At 42.3% G+C, this 19,481-nt stretch overlaps 1 protein-coding gene across 1 annotated transcript in view; it reads right to left on the minus strand.

Moving 5' to 3' along the window:
* Positions 1 to 13,290: 13,290 nt before the first annotated feature.
* Positions 13,291 to 19,481, minus strand: part of CPNE8 (copine 8) — a 934,223-nt gene continuing 928,032 nt past the window's right edge. The window contains exon 20 of the mRNA XM_069229743.1: positions 13,291 to 15,943. Coding sequence (XP_069085844.1) covers positions 15,755 to 15,943 — 189 coding nt within the window. The 3' untranslated portion in view covers positions 13,291 to 15,754. The remainder of the gene's footprint in view (positions 15,944 to 19,481) is intronic.

Raw genomic sequence — 19,481 nt, forward strand, 5'->3', positions numbered from 1 at the left:
GAATGAAGAGTGTTGCCTTGTCACGCTTGCGGAGTGGTTGGACATTATAAGCAGGAGCGGCCAATGACAGTGCAGGAAGGTGCCATTCAGCAAACGTATGACATCAATACTTTCCAAAACATGAGAGGACTGAGAATGAGAGGTCATAATCCAAGTTTTCAGAATAATGTGAATCAAATGCAGAATTTTCAGCCCATTCAGTAGGTGCAAATGCCACGTGTAAAGATGACACAGTTGCAGCCAATGCAACAGCAGGTTCAAATGATATCTAGACAGCAAATTCAAATACCTCAAGCCCCAATGGAACAGCAGCAGGTGACGCTTCCTCAACAGGTCACAGGTCAGAAGTGTAACCAAAGTAATAACAGTTCGCCAATTCCCGTTACACAGTGAGATTGGAATAAACGATAAGTGAGTGAATTAGAGCTCGGATGAGGAGGAATGCGTTCTTGCAGCTTCCTTAGAAGTAGATCAGAAAGGTCCCTATGTGAAGGGAAAAGTCATGGGTCGCAGAGTTTCATTCTTGGTTGACACAGGAGCTACATGCTCTACAGTAAGATCAGCGGAAGTTCTGAACTTGCCCTTTTCAGGAAAGACAGTGCAGATTGTAGGAGTAGCGAATCAGTATTTGACCAACCCCATTACAGAACCAGATCAGGTTAAAATAGGCAACTTCAAAGGATTGCACAAATTCGTAGTCTGTGATTCAAGTCAAGTATCCCTACTGAGTAGAGACTTGCTGTGTAAAACCAGGTGCTCGATTACTTGCTCACATAATGGAATTGAGATACAGACGATTGGCTTTGAGAAGTGTATTCTGAACAAGTAGCAGAACTTGTAGCCCTTACTAGTGCGTGTCATGTTTCTGCTCAACTTAAAGTTACCATCTATACGGATAGCCAGTATGGATTTGGAATAGTCCATGATTTTGGCCTGTTGTGGTCACAGACATGTTTCATGACCTCTTCTGGTTCACCAGTAATAAATGGTAAGAGAATTAAAGAATTGTTGCATGCTTTCCAAAATGCCTGAAAAGACTGCCATGGTGAAATGCAGTGCACATCTGAAATCGCAAGATTTTGCGTCAATGGGAAATGGATATGCGGATCTAGTCGCAAGATTTTGCACATTGAACTGTATATCATTCAAAGATAAGTGGGAATTGTTACCTGAAGAAAATGGAACATGTCCAAGTTTTGCTTTGAAAGTAATTGACATGCTGGAAGAATTGAAACAAATGTTGACAGGGAGAAAAAATGATCATGGAGCAAAATTAAATGTGTGTAGAGACAAGATGAATTGTGGGTTTCAGAAGAGGGGAGGTTGGTTTTGTCTAACAGTCTGTTGTCTCAAATGGCTAGGTACTATCATGGTCAAGCACATGTTGGGAGGGATGCCATGATTCATCTGTTTAAACATGACTGGTTCAATCCTAGGTTTGGAAAAGTTGCTGAAGCAGTTTATCATTGTTGCGTCATTTGCCAGCATATGAATGCGGGAAAGGAAACAGTGGTTAATTTGAGCCACGTTGGAAAAGCAGGAGGTCCATTCAGCAGAATGCAAATGGATTTTATTGAGATGCCTGTTTGTGGAGGTTTGAGATACGTGTTGGTGATTGTATGCATTTTAAGTCACTGGATTGAAGCGTACCCTAGACAAAGAAATGACAGCCGCACAGTAGCTAAACTGCTGCTTGGGGAACCGATATCACGTTTTGGGTTTCCGATCTCTTTAGAATCAGATAGGGGAAGTCACTTCAACAATGAAGTAATTAAATCACTGTGTGCAGCATTGAACATTGAGCAGAAATTGCACTGTAGTTACCTCCCTGAAGCATCAGGACTAATGGAACTGATGAATGGTACTTTAAAATCAAGAGTGCCGAAGATGTGTGCGTCCACGTACCTGAAATGGTCTGACGCACTGTTGTTAGTACTGATGACAATGAGAAACACACCCGGCAGGAGGACAGGATTGTCACCGCACAAAATCCTCATAGGCAGAGCAATGAGATTGCCAGCGGTGCCTGCAAATGAGCTTGTGAGCATTACAGATGATATGGTGTTGGACTACTGCAAAGGTCTGGCTGATGTGGTTCGCTCTTTCTCTCAGCAGATGGAAGCCACCACAATGACAACAATCCATGACCCAGGACACAACCTGCGAGCGTGTGACTGGGTTGTGGTCCGGAAACATGTGAGGAAGACGTGTTTGGAGCCTCAGTGGAAAGGCCTGTTCCAGGTAGTTCTGACCGCTACCACAGCTGTGAAGTGCGCCGGGGTTCCGAACTGGATCCACGCCAGCCACACAAAGAAAGTGGCATGTCCTTTGGACGATGAAGCGGAGTTGTTAAGAGTATCAACAACGACCAGACAAGCATCAGAGGCGGAAGGGAAAGAAAGAGGAACTGAGACCGGATCTGAGCCCATTGAGGATGATTCAGTCACTACTGTGAGAGACGAAGAAGACCTCGAGGAGGGTGACAGTGAGCCAATCTCAATTGAGGCGGCAGGAGAGCCCAGTCAGAGGAGGGCTTTCCCAGAAGCAGATGATTTTGGGAGACAAACAGAGCAATTGCCAGACCCCCAAGGGGGAAGGAGTTGAGGTGGATCACAGCCAACGTGATCTGACTCCTCCTGAAACCAGCTGCAGGCCCATCAAGAGAAAATCCTGCAGAGCAAGAAGTTTCAAGTTCAACACTGTAAGAAGTAATGCCCAAGGGTCCACTGAAAGTAGATAATTGGCCGGAGTCACAAGCAAAGAGAAAGGAAACAGTTATTGAAACAACAAGTGAGGAAGAAGTAGATACGACTAGAAGATAAGACCTGAGTGAAGGAGAAATTAATGGAGATCGAAAGTTGAAAAGGAAGAGAATAGCAAGTCGAAGGTATGCAGGTCCTGAATGGGCATACGCAACTACTAGTGAATGGCAGATATAATTATTTTTGCCTCTTTGTTTTGATTGAAACATTCCCGGTCAATATTTTGGCCCTTAAAGGAAACTAATGAACAGAACTGATGAGACAAATTTGAAAAAGAGAAAAGAGACTGTTGAAAGTAACTGGAAACAACTTTTATATCCTGATTTGACAAGCTGCTAAACCAATTTTTGACAAGCTTATAGATTTTTGAGAAAAGGATCCTGGAAGTGAGACTGCAAGCTGTAAATATCTGCTGAAAGAAGATTTTTGTTTTTGATTTTTGCTGCATTTTTCTAAATTTTCTCTTTTACTTTCTGGTTCGTTACAGATTATGAGTAACATCAGCAAGCAGAGTAGGAAGAACAGGTGCTGTAAATACACGAGTATTGGTTTGGCAATTGTATGTGTGATATTGTTCATGATATTGATTGTGGGTATGACTGTTCTTGACAAGAGTAAAGCCAACCAGACTTCAGATTTAGATACAACTACTGCATTAATGGCAATAGAGAAGTTTAGGTCAGGTGAGAGATATCTACACGAAGGTAATGCACAAGGGCAACTTTCTTCTAATGTCTTCTATGGCTTGCTGAGTAAGTATGTTGAGACAATGGATGCGAAGGATTGGTATCTGTGTGCGCAGATTCCTTCAGTAGAAGGAGTTACTTATCATAGTTTGCCTCTTACTTACGGGATAAGATTCTATAACCAGGAGTACATGCAGTACTTCTACTCCAACCACAACGTTGTGTTTGTTTATCCCCATAATTAGGTATCTGAGTAGAATAGCTAACGATAATGACATAGTATTAGTGAGGGGTTTCTTTGATCCTACATTAACGTTTAGCACAACTTATGCACACAGAAACAATCTGACATGCCTACACCTTTAAAAAAGAGCTTCTTAGATCACATAGACGACAGGAGAAAGGCATTGAAGGAGAAGTTAGAAAAGGGTTTAGAGAAAAGGACTCTTAAGAATGATTATGCTTATAGTGCAATAAAACCACAAGGGAAATTAGCTTTAGATGTGCAACACTTAGGGATGTTTTGTGTATATAGGCCTAAATTTTGCACTGACACTTTTGTTTGTGGGAACAAGTGAATGTAGACATGTGTTTTTGTTTCAGAGTAAATGGACATTTTTGTTGAATGGACTGGATCCAGCGATTCCTGGTATATATCACATCTGTGGTCCTACTGCTTTTTAATGTCTTCAAAGGCGATTGTATGGGGGCATGTTATTTGGGGATAGTTTTCCCAAAGATATTTCAACTTGGTGACCTGGAAAGGTTTCCAAAAGTGACAGAACTACATCACATTAGAGAAAGAAGAGAGTCTCCTTCTGGTATAGTGGGAGATATATTTGGAGAAATGATACCTTCAGTAGGAGTTGTTCTGAATTTGATAAAGATTCAAAAGTTGTCTACTACTGTGGATAACATGCTGACAATTTTTTCAGGAGACATGATCCTGATAGATACTGAATTAGCTGCTGAAAGAGCAATGACTCTTCAGAACCACCTTGCGTTAGACATTCTTTTAGCAAAGGATGTCAGAGTTTGTAAAATGCTTAATTCAAAGCATTGCTGTTCGTTCATTCCTGATAACAGTAAAGAAATTAGAAGCTTACTTACTAATTTGACTAATGAGAGTGCTGATTTGAAAGAGTTGAAGGAACCAGGTGTTTGGGAGAAAGTTGGCAAAGGATTTGCTTCAGTGGGAAATTGGCTCAGTAACATTGGGAAATTTTGAAAATAATACAAGGGATATTGATTATTGTGATTTGTATAATTGGAGTATGGGGAATATGTAAATTGTGTAAAATGATTACATTGAAGAAAATGAAAAATGATCAGAGGAGGGAAGAAATGAAAAAGCAAAATTTGTTTAGGAGAAGTTTGAAAAAAGGACAAAGATTTGAAGGGGTAGAGATGACAGAATTTTATCTGATGCAAACATTTGTTAGTGAAGGTTTAGTGTGATGACACATTTAGTTATCAGAGGAGGGATTTTTAACACTGATTTTAATAATTAATTTTTATCTATTTTGAGCGTCAAATTTGTGTAGAAATTGTATTAACTTGGGGAAAAATAATTCACGCATTTGAAAGTGCACCCACATGAGTGGCCACCAATGTTCACAAAGTGTACTTATTAATGGCTTATTAATATGAAATGATGAGCTTATGTTTGATTAATGTAGTAATATGTGATAGTAAGGGTTATGTATTATGTATTAGCTTTATTAATCGTAGGCCTTAACTTAGCGATTTCTTGGCCTAGTTGCACGGCCTCGTGTTGAGCTGTATTTCTTAGGCGTTTAATACAATGTCTACTTAAAGAATTGAATTGTGATTTCCACTGTACTGCCCATGTGCTCGTAGCTAAGTCTTTCTCATGTGAACTGCTTGCTAGAAGATGCTGTACTAGCTAATGCAACGTTGTTTTATGTAATGTGTATAAGACTGACTTTCTCAGGAGAATACAATTGAGACTCTGACTGGAGTATAAGCTGCAACAATATTGATATCTGTTGAGCCGAATGACGAGAGCGGGATAAGAGGAGCCAGTCATCAACATGTGAACCATGTACTAGTAAAAATGTAGATTTGAAGATTAATTTTTATTAGACAAAGTGTGAACATACAATCCCTTGACCAATAGGCACTTGGGAAGATGTTTTCTGGACCATGTCCGAGAGGTTCACATGAAGCTGCACCCACTGGAACTTCAGGTCCGACTGCAGAGCCTGCATATGCCATCTGGCATGATTTACCAGCAGGATGCAGGAGGCCATGAGGCCCAGCAGCCTCAGAGTCACTCTCACTGAAACCGAGGACAGAAGTCGAAACATCACAACCGAAGATGAATATCCTTGACTCGGTGCTCGGGAAGATAAGTCCGAAACTGCACTGCGTCCAGAACAGCTTCAATGAAAGAGAGCATCTGAGAGGGAGTCAGGTGTGACTTCAGCACGTTTATAGTGAACCCCAGCTAATGCAGGAGGTTGCCGTAGTCTGGAAGTGGAGACGACAGCCTGGGGCGAGCCCGCCTTCAACAGCCAGTCGTTGAGGAAGGAGAAGCCTGAAACCCACAACCTGTGCAGATGAGCTGCGTACGGCATCACTGTGGTGAACCCTCAAGGGGCACTGGTAAGGCCAAAGGGGAGCACAGTAAACGGAAAGTGCTCGTAGCCTATCTTGAACCGCAGGTAACACCTATGGGCAGGCAAGATGGCACTATGGAAATACGCATTTTGCAAGTCCAATGCTAACAGCCAGTTTCCTTGGTCTTGGGCAGGCAAGACCTGAGCCAAGGTGAGCATCTTGAATTTCTCCTTCTTGAGGAAGAGCTTGACAGTCTGTAGGACTAGAATAGGGCGAAAGCCCTTGTTCATTCTGGATATCAGAAAGTAGCGGGAATAACAACTCTTGACAACTGAACCCTTTCTGTGGCTCCCTTGGCCGAAAGACCTGTGACTTCCTCTCGGAGAAAAATCATGTGATCCTCCGCCAGCCATTCCTGTGTCAGCAGTATTGGGGGAGGAAAGGATCGGAAAGGCAGGGCGTTGCCCTTCTGAATGATCTGCAGAACCAATGCGTCAATGTAACGGACTGCCAGTGGAGGAGATGATGTTGAATTCTTCCTCCCACTGGGCAGCCATGGTCCTGCAGAATCAAACTAGGAGGGCTTAGAGTTTGCAGCTGCCGGTGGTTGGGTGGCTGACGACTTCAGGCTTCGAGACGCTCTAGGTCCAACGGCACTGCACCCACATCCTTGCATAGCTTGGGGAACTTGTGCAGGACAGTGGCTGGCATAGGGCTGGTGCGTGGTACTTCGATACCCACGAAAGGGGCGAAAGACAGACGCTGGATGGGGGGGTTACTGAGAGGCCCAAGGATTTGGCCGCAGCCCGAGAGTCCTTAACACACTCCAGCACTGAGTCTGCCTTTTCGCTAAACAAGCAAGTTCTGTCAAAGGGCATGTCCATAAGGTTTGCCTGGACATCCCCTGAAAAGCCAGATGTTCTCAGCCAGGGGTGGTGTTGTAAGGCCACTTTTGCTGAAACCATTCTGCCTAGTGAGTCAGTTGTATCCAGGCCACACCTAATGGTAAACTTTTCTGCGTCCCACCCAACTTTCCCTGCTTGAGAGAGGATGACCCTGGTCTCCTCTGAGACCTGTGCCAGCACTTGTGCAACCGTACCCCAAAAGGTGTGCAAGAAACAGCCCAATAAGCATGAGGTATTCACTGATCTCAATGCCAGACTGGTGGAAAAAAACATTTTCTTCCCAAGTTCATCCAATAGCTTGGATTCAATGTCTGGGGGAGCAGAAGGGAACGCGCTAGGGGAAGTTGAGGCCTGAACGACCAGGCTGTCATGGGTGGGGTGTGAGAAAACTAGTATCACCCAGTGCAGGGCAATGGTGTTGGGCAATCGTCCTGTTTACAGAAGCCCCTGTGCTGGGCTTGGACTGGGTTCCCAGCAGGACATCAGTAAGTGCCTCATTAAAGGTCAAAAGGGGTTCAATAGTAAAAGCCCAAGGCTGAAGCACTTCTGTCAAGAGGTTAGTCTTGACAGCCACAGAGGGCAGTTCGAGGTCAAGGACCTCCGCTGCCCTAAGCACCACCATTGCATAGAAAGGCTTCCTCCTCCATAGCTACAGCGAGGGGGGAGAGCAAGCCAGAATCTGGAGATGTGCTCAGTCCACTGGCCTCACCTAGTTTCTCATACCACTCCAAGAATCACTCTAACTGGTGCTCTAAAGGATCCAATGACCAATCCCAATCTTCTCCCATGCCTGGCTGTTGAAAATAATGTTCAGGCAATGATCTGGCACACATGGGCTCCTTCGGTGCTAGAATCGTCTTCATGCAATGCTGTTCCGGCTCTAGATGGGGGAAAACAGAATGGGGCTGGCGCTGGCAGTGGGTGCCGGTAGTGCCAGGTCAATCAGGCATTGCGATCAGCGCTGGAGAAGGTTGTTTGGTACGACCAGTGCCAATCCGGATCAATGAGGCCCCATCAGAGCCAGGGCAGAACCTGACAGGGCCTCTTCTAACCCCACGGAGCCTGAAAGACCGCTTAAGGGGTTGCCCTGCTTGAATAGGAAGGCTCAGAATTGGACCTGCCATCAATTCTGCAGAACTGTGCCTGGAACGCTGATGTTCTGAACTTGTTGTGTTGGCCGACGGACAAGGTAAATGTGGAGTCTGCTTAGACTTCTTTTTGTGCCTCTCCCGAGTGTTCTTAGGACCTTGAGTGGAAGGAAAAGGACTTGAGGCTCCTGGTGCAGTCCCTGGACCGGCACCATGGCTTCCGAGGACTCGTGCTTGATGGCATTGACTGCTGGGCCACAAGGAGCTTTAGGGACCACTCCCTGAAAGCCTTCCGAGCGAAGGCCCAGCAGCCCGAGCACGCCTACAAATCATGGTCATGCCCAAGACACTATAGGCAGACAAGGTGAGGGTCTGTAACCGATAACATGGTGAGATCCCTCCAGTTCAGGGCTATCTGTTGCAAAAAAAGAAAACTGACGTCCGCGTGCCTGGGTAGGTCTATATAAGTGACCATGACAGCACATTTGATGCCAAGTGGAACCAAACAAAGCCACCTGATAGCACACACAGGGGAACTATTCAAGCAAAGGTTTCGCCTGATGCCCGAGGAAATTAAATGGTAAAGACTCTGCAGTCAGAAGGCACTATCAGATTTAATATATCAGACTAAGATGGGTGAAGAAGGCAATACCATGACTTCCACCTCGACTAGTGTAACAGATGTCTTCAGCATCTCCAAAGGTATTAGACAACGTGCCAGTAGGTAACGAGACATCAACCATTATCGCTTCTTCCTCATTTTTAGTGAAGCTAGAGAGATACAGGAAAGAAACATGATTAAATTGCAACAAGGTGAATACAAATTGCAGAAAACAAGGAGAGGCAAAAGGGGCAAAAGCAAATACGAGCAAAATGATGGTCCCCCGATCTGTATCTCACAGCCAAAAGAATGGATTGTATGCTGTAATACCTCTACCTGTTATGCTGGTACCTCTGTTGTTGAAAATGTACAGATTGTCAACTTTTCAAGTCTGACTTTGTCTGTTGTCCAAATAAATGTATTATGCATGGGACTGGGTTTCAGTCCAACTGCTTTTCCTGACTATACTCAAATAAATATTGACCTATTTAAGTCTGTGCAACATCTAAAACTCCAGAAACATTTTGAGGAAAACCTGCTTACATTGCTCCCTCTGTACTTTCTCCAGCTGAATGTAACAAAACTAATAGGGCCATACAGACATTCAATATATTTTTCCATTAGAACATGCAGACTCTCCACCACCGTTGATGGAGGACTTACTTACACACCTTGTTATCATTCCTAATTTATGCCTAGATAGAGGTCCCAAGCCCAGATCTATATTCACTCCCAAACTACCTATGGACAATCACATGAATGTGTTTTACAGGGTTGTTACACAAGACCTGTACAAATTGGAGGATAAAAACATTACTCATCACAAATGATGCCAATCTGAACGCCAGGGAATAAAAAGCATTGAAAGAACTTGCTAACAACACTAGCGTTGTCATTAGGGAGGCAGACAAGGGGAGCAAAGTAGTGATAATGAACAAGTCAGACTACATTGACAAGATCAACAGACAATTAGTGGATGGACTGCCTTATATTCAACTTTCCAACAACAGTTTGACAGAATTTACACGAACCATTGAGACTTACTCTTTGAAGGGATTGTTGTCTTATTACAGATTATGAATACAGATACATGTTCAACACTACACCATGAGCTCCTTGCATATATATACTCCCTAAAATGCACAGAACTAGCCCCTCCCCACCAGGCAGGCCCAACATCTCCAGCATTGGCTCCCCTACGAAGCACATCTCAGAATATACTGATGTTTTCTTATAACACTTGTCCATAATTTACCTTCTTACATACAGGACACAAAAGATTTGTTATGCCAATTGGAGGGCATAGAATGGGCAGAGGACTGTATTTGTGTTACCCTAGACACTAACTCACTGTAGATGTGTATTCCACTGGAGAACTGGCAATCAGCCCTGGCCTCAGTTCTCTCTTCCAGGGGGGGCTACTTTGAACACACAAGGATGCTAATTGATCTCACTAAACTGGAGTTGGAGAACAATGTCTTCTTACACAATGGCAATTGGTTCAGACAAGCCCAAGGAGTTGCCATGGGTGCTAGGTTTTCTCCATCGTGAACAAACTTGTATATGGGACATTTTGAAAAACATAATTTATGGTCTGCCTGTCCTTCAGAGGTGATGGAACATATTCTTTAATGGGGAAGATACATAGACAATATCTATATAATTTGTCCAGGTAGTCGGATGGAACTAGACATTCTGTTTAACCACCTCAGTGACAGCTGCTACAAAATTAATTTCACACACCATGTGAGCTCCAGACAGATTGAATTTCTCGATGAAGGTTCCAAAATCATGTCCAGGTTATACAGAAAAACAACAGCTTGCAACTTAATTTTACATTCTTGTTGTAGTAATATTGCATCCCAAAACCCAGACCAGTGCAATCCACTTCAGAGGAAATGACTAAAACACAACGTAATTGTATCGATGACCAGATTGTTTTTTAAACAGGAACTCAATTCATTAGGACATCATGTTCGTCAGAGAGGTTACCCTGATCAGGTGCTTTACAGAGCCAGAACAAGGATCACTCACAATTCATGTAATTCTCTTGTGTAGCATAAGACTCACAGGAAAGAGAACAGATGTTTGACTTTGGTTACCAGATACAGCTCACAAACCTCTACTCTGTATTGCATTCAGAAACAACACTGGCATCTACTTCTACTGAACACGACCCAGTGCTAGACACTGACCAAGAGGCCCGAGCACTCACAGTAGGGGGGGTTACTTTGAGAAATGTATTATGTTTTCCTATTGTGCCAGCTTCACAGAGGAAGACTGATGTCTGGCTTTCTAATAAACCACTGGGATTTTACAAGTGTATGTGCTGTAACATTTGTCAGTTTGCCTAGGACTAAAAGTGAGTTTCTCGTATAAATTAAGACAGAACTTTTCACATACGTCAATTCATTAATTGTAATACCAAATTCACGGTTTATTGTATCATTTTGTAAAATCGGTAAAGACTGTGTAGGCAGCACTATGCGGCCTCTAAAGAAATGGATTCAGGAACGTATTAGGGCAATCAAGAATATTAACACCAGTTACCCATTGCCAGCACATTATAAATCTATACATGTGGGGTCTCTCTTAAGTTCTTTTAACTTTTAAGTTATATATGTTGGTGTAGGCCCCTTATCATGACACGAATATGCTGTTTCTTTTCACTACAGCCTTGGGACGCACATCAGGTCATGTTTCCGGTTTCACTCTCCTCCATTCTTATCACCATGTGGACACTATCCAAACTTCTTTTTGGAATCTGTATGTTGCCTGGATAAATGGCAATTATTGTGCAATACAGTCTATATTCACCGATGGTAAGACACCAATGTGAACTATGGCTGACTCTGAAGTCTTTGAACTTTGCAGGGTCACAGTTAGGTTGGCCTTGTTCACCAACCAAATTTGTTGGTTACGAAGGTAGGTTGCAGCATTTGTCTCGGACACCTGTGTAAACGCTTCACAGGTCATTGACCTAAGTTTTGCCCCATCTTAACGGGGTAAGTGCATGCTTTTCACTTTGCTTACGGCTTACATTTTCCTTACGAATCACCCTATTTTCCGTTCTTTACTGTAGTAACCAGTTTCTCCCCTTGGTAGTCCTTTATTCTATTCATGCATTAGGGGCATTATTATGTGTCATTAGGACGAGTTCTAAGTCCACTTACGCTGCGCAGCACGTGTTTGCTTAGAGTTGATTGCCCAGCTCTATTTGTTTGGAGACAGTTTTTTTCAGTTGAATTTTATTGTTTTGTTGACTTTGCTTTCGTCACACTTTTGTCTGAGGGATTTGTTGATTTCTAAATTAATGTGCGTTGTTCTTACGGCAAGTTCAACTTACCCTCTATTACTGGGTTTGGTAGCACTTATCTGTCATCTCCCCTCACCCTGAGGAGCTACTTATATGAAAGACATAGGAGTGGCACTGTTTAATTTCCCTTTTGTGCGAGGTTTAGCCATTTTGTTGAATCCCCCTCATTGTGTTTGTACTGCACTTTTTCAGTTTTTACAAACAGGTGCGGGAGTTATCACGGTCTTTTGCCATAGGGTCTCATCACCTCTGAGATCATGTTTCATCTTTCTAACTTGTCTGGATTTTTGACTTACCTCCAGTAGCCATATGACTGTGCTCTGGCTTTCCTAAGAACTTATGGTAGGTATGGTCATGGATGACACATTATTTGGGCATTTTTCCCCTTTTATTATGTCCATTGTTGGGATTTAATCACATTTCATCATACTTGTCCTCTCCTGTTTTTAGTTACTTGACAACTTAGTACCAGCCCCATTCTCAATTGGATTGACCTAATTGGGTTTCTCATTTGATATTTTGGAATATTACACGTAATATATTTGGCTTACTGGGTACGTTAGGTTTTATCCAGTACCATTTTCAATACTTATTTTAATCACTTATTTCCAGTCTGGGCAAGGCTAACTTCTCCTACTATATTCTTGGAATTTATTGCAATTTCATGTACTTTGAAAGGAACTGCAGCACTCAAAGTAAGTCCACAATAGTGTCTTGGTTTTCCCTAACCAGTGTTCATGGAGAGCTTGTTGAATTCAGTTATTTTATTAGCACGTATGACCATCCGTCTTCGCATGATCAAATGTCAACACAATGAAAGCTATCATGTGTTTGTCACCCTTGTAACTTTTTCAAAGTCACGAGGGTGACAAATTTGGTAAAGCGATGTCCCAGGAGTCATTTTGTCATTCCAGACGACACCACTTGTCTGGAATGGCACAGATACATTTGAAGTGAGGTATTCCACAATAAAGCATTATTTAAAGCACAACAGCCATTAGCAGAACTTCATTTGTTTAAAGGGGACTACCCCGGAGAAAAGGAAATTGGTAGTGTGATAAAGGTAAAAAGAACCCAAAATGGAATAAACAGTGACCAAAATGCAAATACATTACAATAGAAGTGCAATCCGTGAAAGAGGTCACCCTTTGTGACTGGAAGGAATGCACAACTGTATACACTCTAAACTACTTTATAAATATAAAAATATTGAACGTGTGAAAAAAGAGACAAAGTAATAAACAAACTGCATTAAAAATTCATTATGTTGGTAAGCTGTCTTCCACATGTCACCATGGTATAACTTTGAATCTCTACTTAGATAAACAAGACTATCAATTAGGCAGTGCCCCAAAACAATATACTTTATTAAAAAATGAATTATTCGATGTTTAGTTACATCTCCAACTAATCATAAAATATGTGCCATTCACAATTAAGGTTTGATTTTGTTTTTCAAAATGCAAGCATACGCTACAAAAGTAATTTCCAGCATAAAGGAATCATTTTGAAAAGTTAAAATATGATTAAAAATGGAAGATTTGTGCATTACATAGCTGTAGGCTGTAGACATTGCGGATATGTTTTTACCAAGCAAAACTTCTGCATTAATGTCTCTAGACCATAAGTCAATCTAACTGTAGGGCTAACAGTACATTATGGGTAATGACAAAGTATAAAAAATTGGATTTTGAGAAAACTAAAACTACATTAAACAACATATGCATTGTTAACACAGGAAGAATAAACATATTTTCATATCTGAAGGCAATTCACAATCATTTTGAGGAACTGAGTGCGAGTTTAAGGCCATTTCTTTAGAATAAATGTATTGTATTTGACACAAAGTCTCACAAAACTGTGCACTCGTCATAAAAACTGTACATGCAAAAAACATTTTACTTCTCAGACAAACCATTTCAGGTACAATATTTGGGTAGTTCATTAAACGGCTTCTGTGTACAAAACCACATATTTGTGCATTTGCTTTACAAGACTCATTCGTTGGATGTTCTTATGCATGGACCTCAAACGGCAAGAGAGTGACTTGGTGACAAGGAACTTGAGCACGCTACTTAGAATCACTATCCCTTTGTATGGACATAATCAAGTGACATGCACAGCAATCACAATAGAACTAGAAAGATCAGGCAGGCTATCTGTAATTCATGTCGTACTGGAAGATGCCAATCTAAAATACTAACCAATTACAATTGATTTACCCAAGGCAAGAGAGTCAGTGTCAGGTTGAGTCGTTGACACAAGACTGAAACACCCACCGGGAGAAGACATTAAAAAGCATTTTATGCCTTTTAAACACCTCAAAATGTATGACTAAAATCATATATTAACTGTACATACAAGTGAGTATCACCACATTCCAAACCAATCTCTGTGAATGTTACTATGATTGATTTCAAATACTTAGTAATGTAGTCTTTAAGTTGTATAAATTAAATAAGCGCAGAGGCCAAACTTTCTTATCAGCCCACTACCAGCACTGCTGAATTTCTGGCTTTGTAATACCCAGTCTGGTTGTTTTAATTCCACATTATGCCTCTTTCTTCCACCACCCTACACTTCCTGATTCTTTATCTCAAGCTTGCAGTTTCTTCTTCATCCTTGCTCTCTTCTCTTGTCACTTTCTCTTCCTCCTACTTTGTTTTGCTAGTTCTTCTGCTTTCCTCTCTTACTCTGTCACCGTTTGATGATGAAATATTTGTACTTCAGTGAAAATGCTCACAGGTTTGCTTGGTAATGTTCATTCCCTGATCAGGTGGCATGCTGGAATCCTTAATGTTTCTGTGCATAGTTTATAGAAAATCATGTTGATTAGACTAGATGACATTGCGTTAGTATAAATTAATGCATGATAAATGTAGTAGGTCACATCTTCCCTGTGCACAGTGTCTTGTACCCATTTATTGCACTTCAAAATGCATATGCATACAAACTACAAATCTGCCTACTTTCTTCACTTTAACAAATAGCAAGGAGCATACTGAACCTTATACCTGGACTCTTTTCCTGTTCACAGTACATTGCCTCCTCTGTCATTTTAAGTCTGACTTCAAAACCTTCTTTTTGGCAACATTATCATTTTAAAACATGTAAAGTGAACATTTTGAAATGACAAAGGAAAATAGGTTTATAGTTGCAAAATTGGTACCCATCGAATGTACTTTTTTTTTTACTTTGAATTTGTCATAAAAGCAACTGGAAATCACTTGAGAAGCACAATTACCTAGTGAATCCATTTACTTACTTTTCGTTCTTACATCATTCAGTACACTGTTTGTCTAGGAGACCCTTTTTAGAGATATTGCTTTTTTGTGGCTGTAACTATTGCAAGCTAGAAGACATATGATTCAATATTTAAAAGTATTTCTTTAAGAATAGTTATAAAAGTATTTAAGTTTAAAAAGTAGGAACATGTAAACATTGAGACAAAGGAATAGTATTCCCATACATATATACATCAGTCAGGGAGGACTATAGAGTTTTGATATTAAGAGTGGCTTCTGCTTTCCCCAACAATTCTATGGAAATTAGCATTTTGAGTCAGAAAAAATATGACTCAGAGAAGAATGGATATTCAGTTAGGAAAATTAAAAAAAGTCCAACTTCTCGAGTAACCATATTTACAGTTTTGGTCTGTAAACAGAATCCCTTTGATTCAGAAACCCATTCAGTTAAACATGAATCAATACAGGAGAATGGTCTTTTGTCATGGTTTCTTTGCAGTGCACCCTGAACTGACGCACTGATATAGCAGCTAATTTTCTATCAAGGATGTTGCACTTAAGGGGAGTGTCAAATCTGAGTCTGTAAGACATGCGTTGGGGGCGTGTATGGAGGTGGTGCAGGGGCTGGCTTGAAGCCTCTGGATCGCATGTATAAAAGAAACTGGTCTGGAACTTCAGCTAAAACATCTTTAGCAAGTCTTGCCATGCTTAATATGTGATTTCCTGTTCTGTCGATGTAATCCCGAAAAGGTACAAACTGTAACAAAAAGAAAAAAAGGGAAATCAAGGATCTATTTTAAGCAAAAGCCACAACATTTCTTTAAAAAATACTTAAAATGCATACATCTACAGAAATTTAAAAAGGGGCTGTCAATTCGGCCTCGTTATGCATTGGCCCGTTGCACACTCAACCACACTTTGGTCCAACACCACTACAGCATACAGCATGGGGCAATAGGTTAGCCCACTTTGGCCACTAGTTCCCTCTCTGTATGAGTGACTGCATGCTGTTCAAGCCCAATATTTTCATCCACACAAAGTAATTCCTTTAGTGCCTGAAACTAATGGGACAATGTGTCATTTTTCATTGAAAAGAATGTCTTTGATTGTCATAACTTTTGTTTTTCAAACATAAACCACTGTCTCATTACATACCTTTTTTTAAATGTATTTTTTTATATGGTTTGAAAACATATGGGCCAGTTGTGTTTGGCCACACTGCTGTGTTTTCTCACAGCTATCTATCCTCAACAAAATGCAAACATCTCGATGCAGCACGAAGGGGTAAAATATGCTGATGCACCTTAAAATGTAATATAGATTACATTACTTAATAAGTAAAACTACTATTTCTAAGTGCTGCCCCCAGGGGCGTAGCTTGGTCTGTAAGATTGGTGGGGGTGTTAGCTTCAGATTTCCTAATAATCACACTGGCATATCAAGGTAAAGTACATTATCTGCAAAGCAGGACATGAAGGGGGCTTAAGGGGCAAAGGAAAGGGAGAGCTGTTTGAGTAACTAAAAGTACTTAAAAAAAATATTTTGGAATAACCAATAATTTCAAGAACTTCAAAACCGAGAGGAGAGAGTGTGTGTGTGCTTTAGTTCGGTTAACAATTTATCTGGCAGAGACATTCTACTTGCAGATTCCTTACCTTTGAGCAGTACCGTTGCACGCTGTCAGGTGGCGTTAGTTGACTCCGCATCTGTCATTGCCGTTGGGGTCGCAGTGATGACGTTGCGGTCGTCTATAGTCGCCACCGAGGCGCACAGATGTCAGTTTCTTTCTTTTCACGTCTTTCCCTAAAAAATTATTTTGTAGAGTGAGGAAGATGGGAGGGTTGGTAAGGAATCTGCAACTAGAATATGTCTCTACCAGATAAATCATCACCGAAGGTAAGTCACTTGTTCATCTGATAGAGACTTCTAGTTGAAAATTCCTTACCGTAGAATAGATACCCAAGCAATATTATCCTTAGCGGTAGGCTGCGAACAAGATCATACTAGAAAGTCCTGCATGACCAAACAACTAAAGTAGTTGTCTCTGTGGACCTGACTGTCTAGGCAGTAATGTTTAGTGAACGTGCAGGGATACCCACGTTGCTGCCTGACAGATACCCAGGACAGGAACTCTGCGTGCTAACACTGTGGTGGCAGCAGTTACTCTGGTGGAGGGAGCACACAAACCCTCAGGTGGTTGCTTCTTCACCAGAGCGTAGCACATTTTGATGCATAGCACCACCCAACATGAGATGGTGTGCTTCTGCACCACCTACCCTTTCTTCACACCCACATTTCCTATAAAGTGTTGATTGTCCAGCCGGAAATCTTTAGTACGTTTGAGGTAGAATGCCAACGCTCTTTTTGGATCCAGTTGGTGGAGTCTCTTCTTCATGTGAGGGATGTGGAGGTGTGTAAAAAGTAGGCAAGGTGATGGATTGGCCTACATAAAAAGGGGTTACAACCGTAGGAAGAAAGGAGGCTCTGGTATGAAGCACCAAGTTGTCAGGATGGACAGATAAAAATGGTGGCTTCGAGGAAAGAGCTTGAAGCTCACTCACTCCATGAGCAGAGGTGATGGCAATCAGGAAACAGGTTTTAATGTCAGAAGCCATAACAGACAATTGTGAAGTGGCTCTAAAGGGGCACACATAAGGTAGGTAACGACCAGGTTTAATTCCCATTAGGCCATAAAGAACGGGGTCGAAGGAAACTAATGGGTTGGTCTTTTAAGGAAATTCCCAACAATGGGAGATTTGAGTAAAGAAGGCTGGTCTGTCAACCTGAGAAAGGCGGAGATGGCAGATAAATAGCCTTTAAAGTTGCCCAAGGCAGAGCCCCGCAGGCTAAGAGAAAAAATGAAAGTGGCGGAAAGGGGATCAACAGACTTGTGGTACACAATGTCATAAATTTGTGCCGACAACAGCGGTATACCGGTTTGGTGGAGGGACGCCTGGCTGCCAAGATAACGTTACAGCTTCAGGCATAAGGTCAAAAGCTCTCAACTGCTGCCTGTCAATCTCCACGCAAAAAGGTGGAGACTGGATAGGTTCAGTGGAGAACCATCCCCTGCTGCTGCGAAAAAAGAGCTACCCGAAGGGGCAGTCTGACTGGAGGATCAATAGCCATGCTCAAAAGCTCTGCATACCAGACGCTCTGTGCTCAATCTGGAGCCACAAGGATTACTTGGGCCTGGTTGCTCTTGATCTTCTTTAGAATTCTGGCCAGAAGTGGTATAGGTGAGAAGGCATAAAGGAGGTCTGACCTCCACTCAACATGAAAAGCGCTGCCGAGCGAGTCCTGCCTTGAAAACTACAACACGCAAAACAGCTGACACTGCGCGTTCTCTTTGGAACAGAACAGATCTAACTAAGGCTCTCCCCACTACTTAAAGAGGTCTTGCGGCACTTCCGTATGGAGACGCCATTCATGATCGACTATGCATCGACAGCTGAGTTTGTCTGCCCTGGCTTTGAGAGAGCCCGCCAGATGTTGAACCACCAGGGCTATGCCCTGGTGTTCCAGTCATGTCCAGAATGCATAGAGCCTCTTGAAAAAGGGTCCATGATCCAATCCACCCCTCTTGTTGCAGTACTACATGGCGGAGACGTTGTCCATGAACACCTGCACAACTTTTCCTTTTAGAGAGGGAAGGAATGCTTTCAATGCAAGCCTGATCACCCAGAGCTCCAACAGTTTTGATGTGGAGTCTGAACTCCGTCAGAGACCTCTGAACTCCACCTCTCCCATTTGGCTGCCCCATCCCAGAAGTGACACATCTGTCACCTCTGTAAGATTGGGGAAAGGAAAGGGATCTGCCATTGACCCAATCGCGATTCGAAAGCCTCCACTGCAGATCTTGTGCAGTTCCCTCCAAGATCGGGACCATGTCGGAGAGGTTTCCCTGATGCTGCGCCCACTAGAACCTCAGGTCCCACCGCAGCGCTCACATATGCCATATGGCATGTGTCACCAGCAGGATGCAGGAGACTATGAGGCCCAGCAGCCTCACAGACATTCTCACCGAAATCCAGGATAGAGGCTGAAACATCAGAATCATAGCCTGAATATCCTGGGCTCTGTTTTTGGGAGGATAAACCCTAACCTGCACTGTCCAGAACAGCTTAGGTGAAGGGGAGCATCTGAGAAGGAGTCAGGAGTGACTTCAGCTTGTTTATAGTGAACCCCAGCGAGTGTAGAAGGTTCGCCACAGTCTGGAGGTTGGAGACGACCATCAGGGGCGTGCTCATCTTCAACAGCCAGTCGTTGAGGCAGGGGGAGACTCAAACCCCCAA

Source organism: Pleurodeles waltl, chromosome 4_1, assembly GCF_031143425.1.
Source record: "Pleurodeles waltl isolate 20211129_DDA chromosome 4_1, aPleWal1.hap1.20221129, whole genome shotgun sequence".
NCBI lineage: Eukaryota > Metazoa > Chordata > Amphibia > Caudata > Salamandridae > Pleurodeles > Pleurodeles waltl.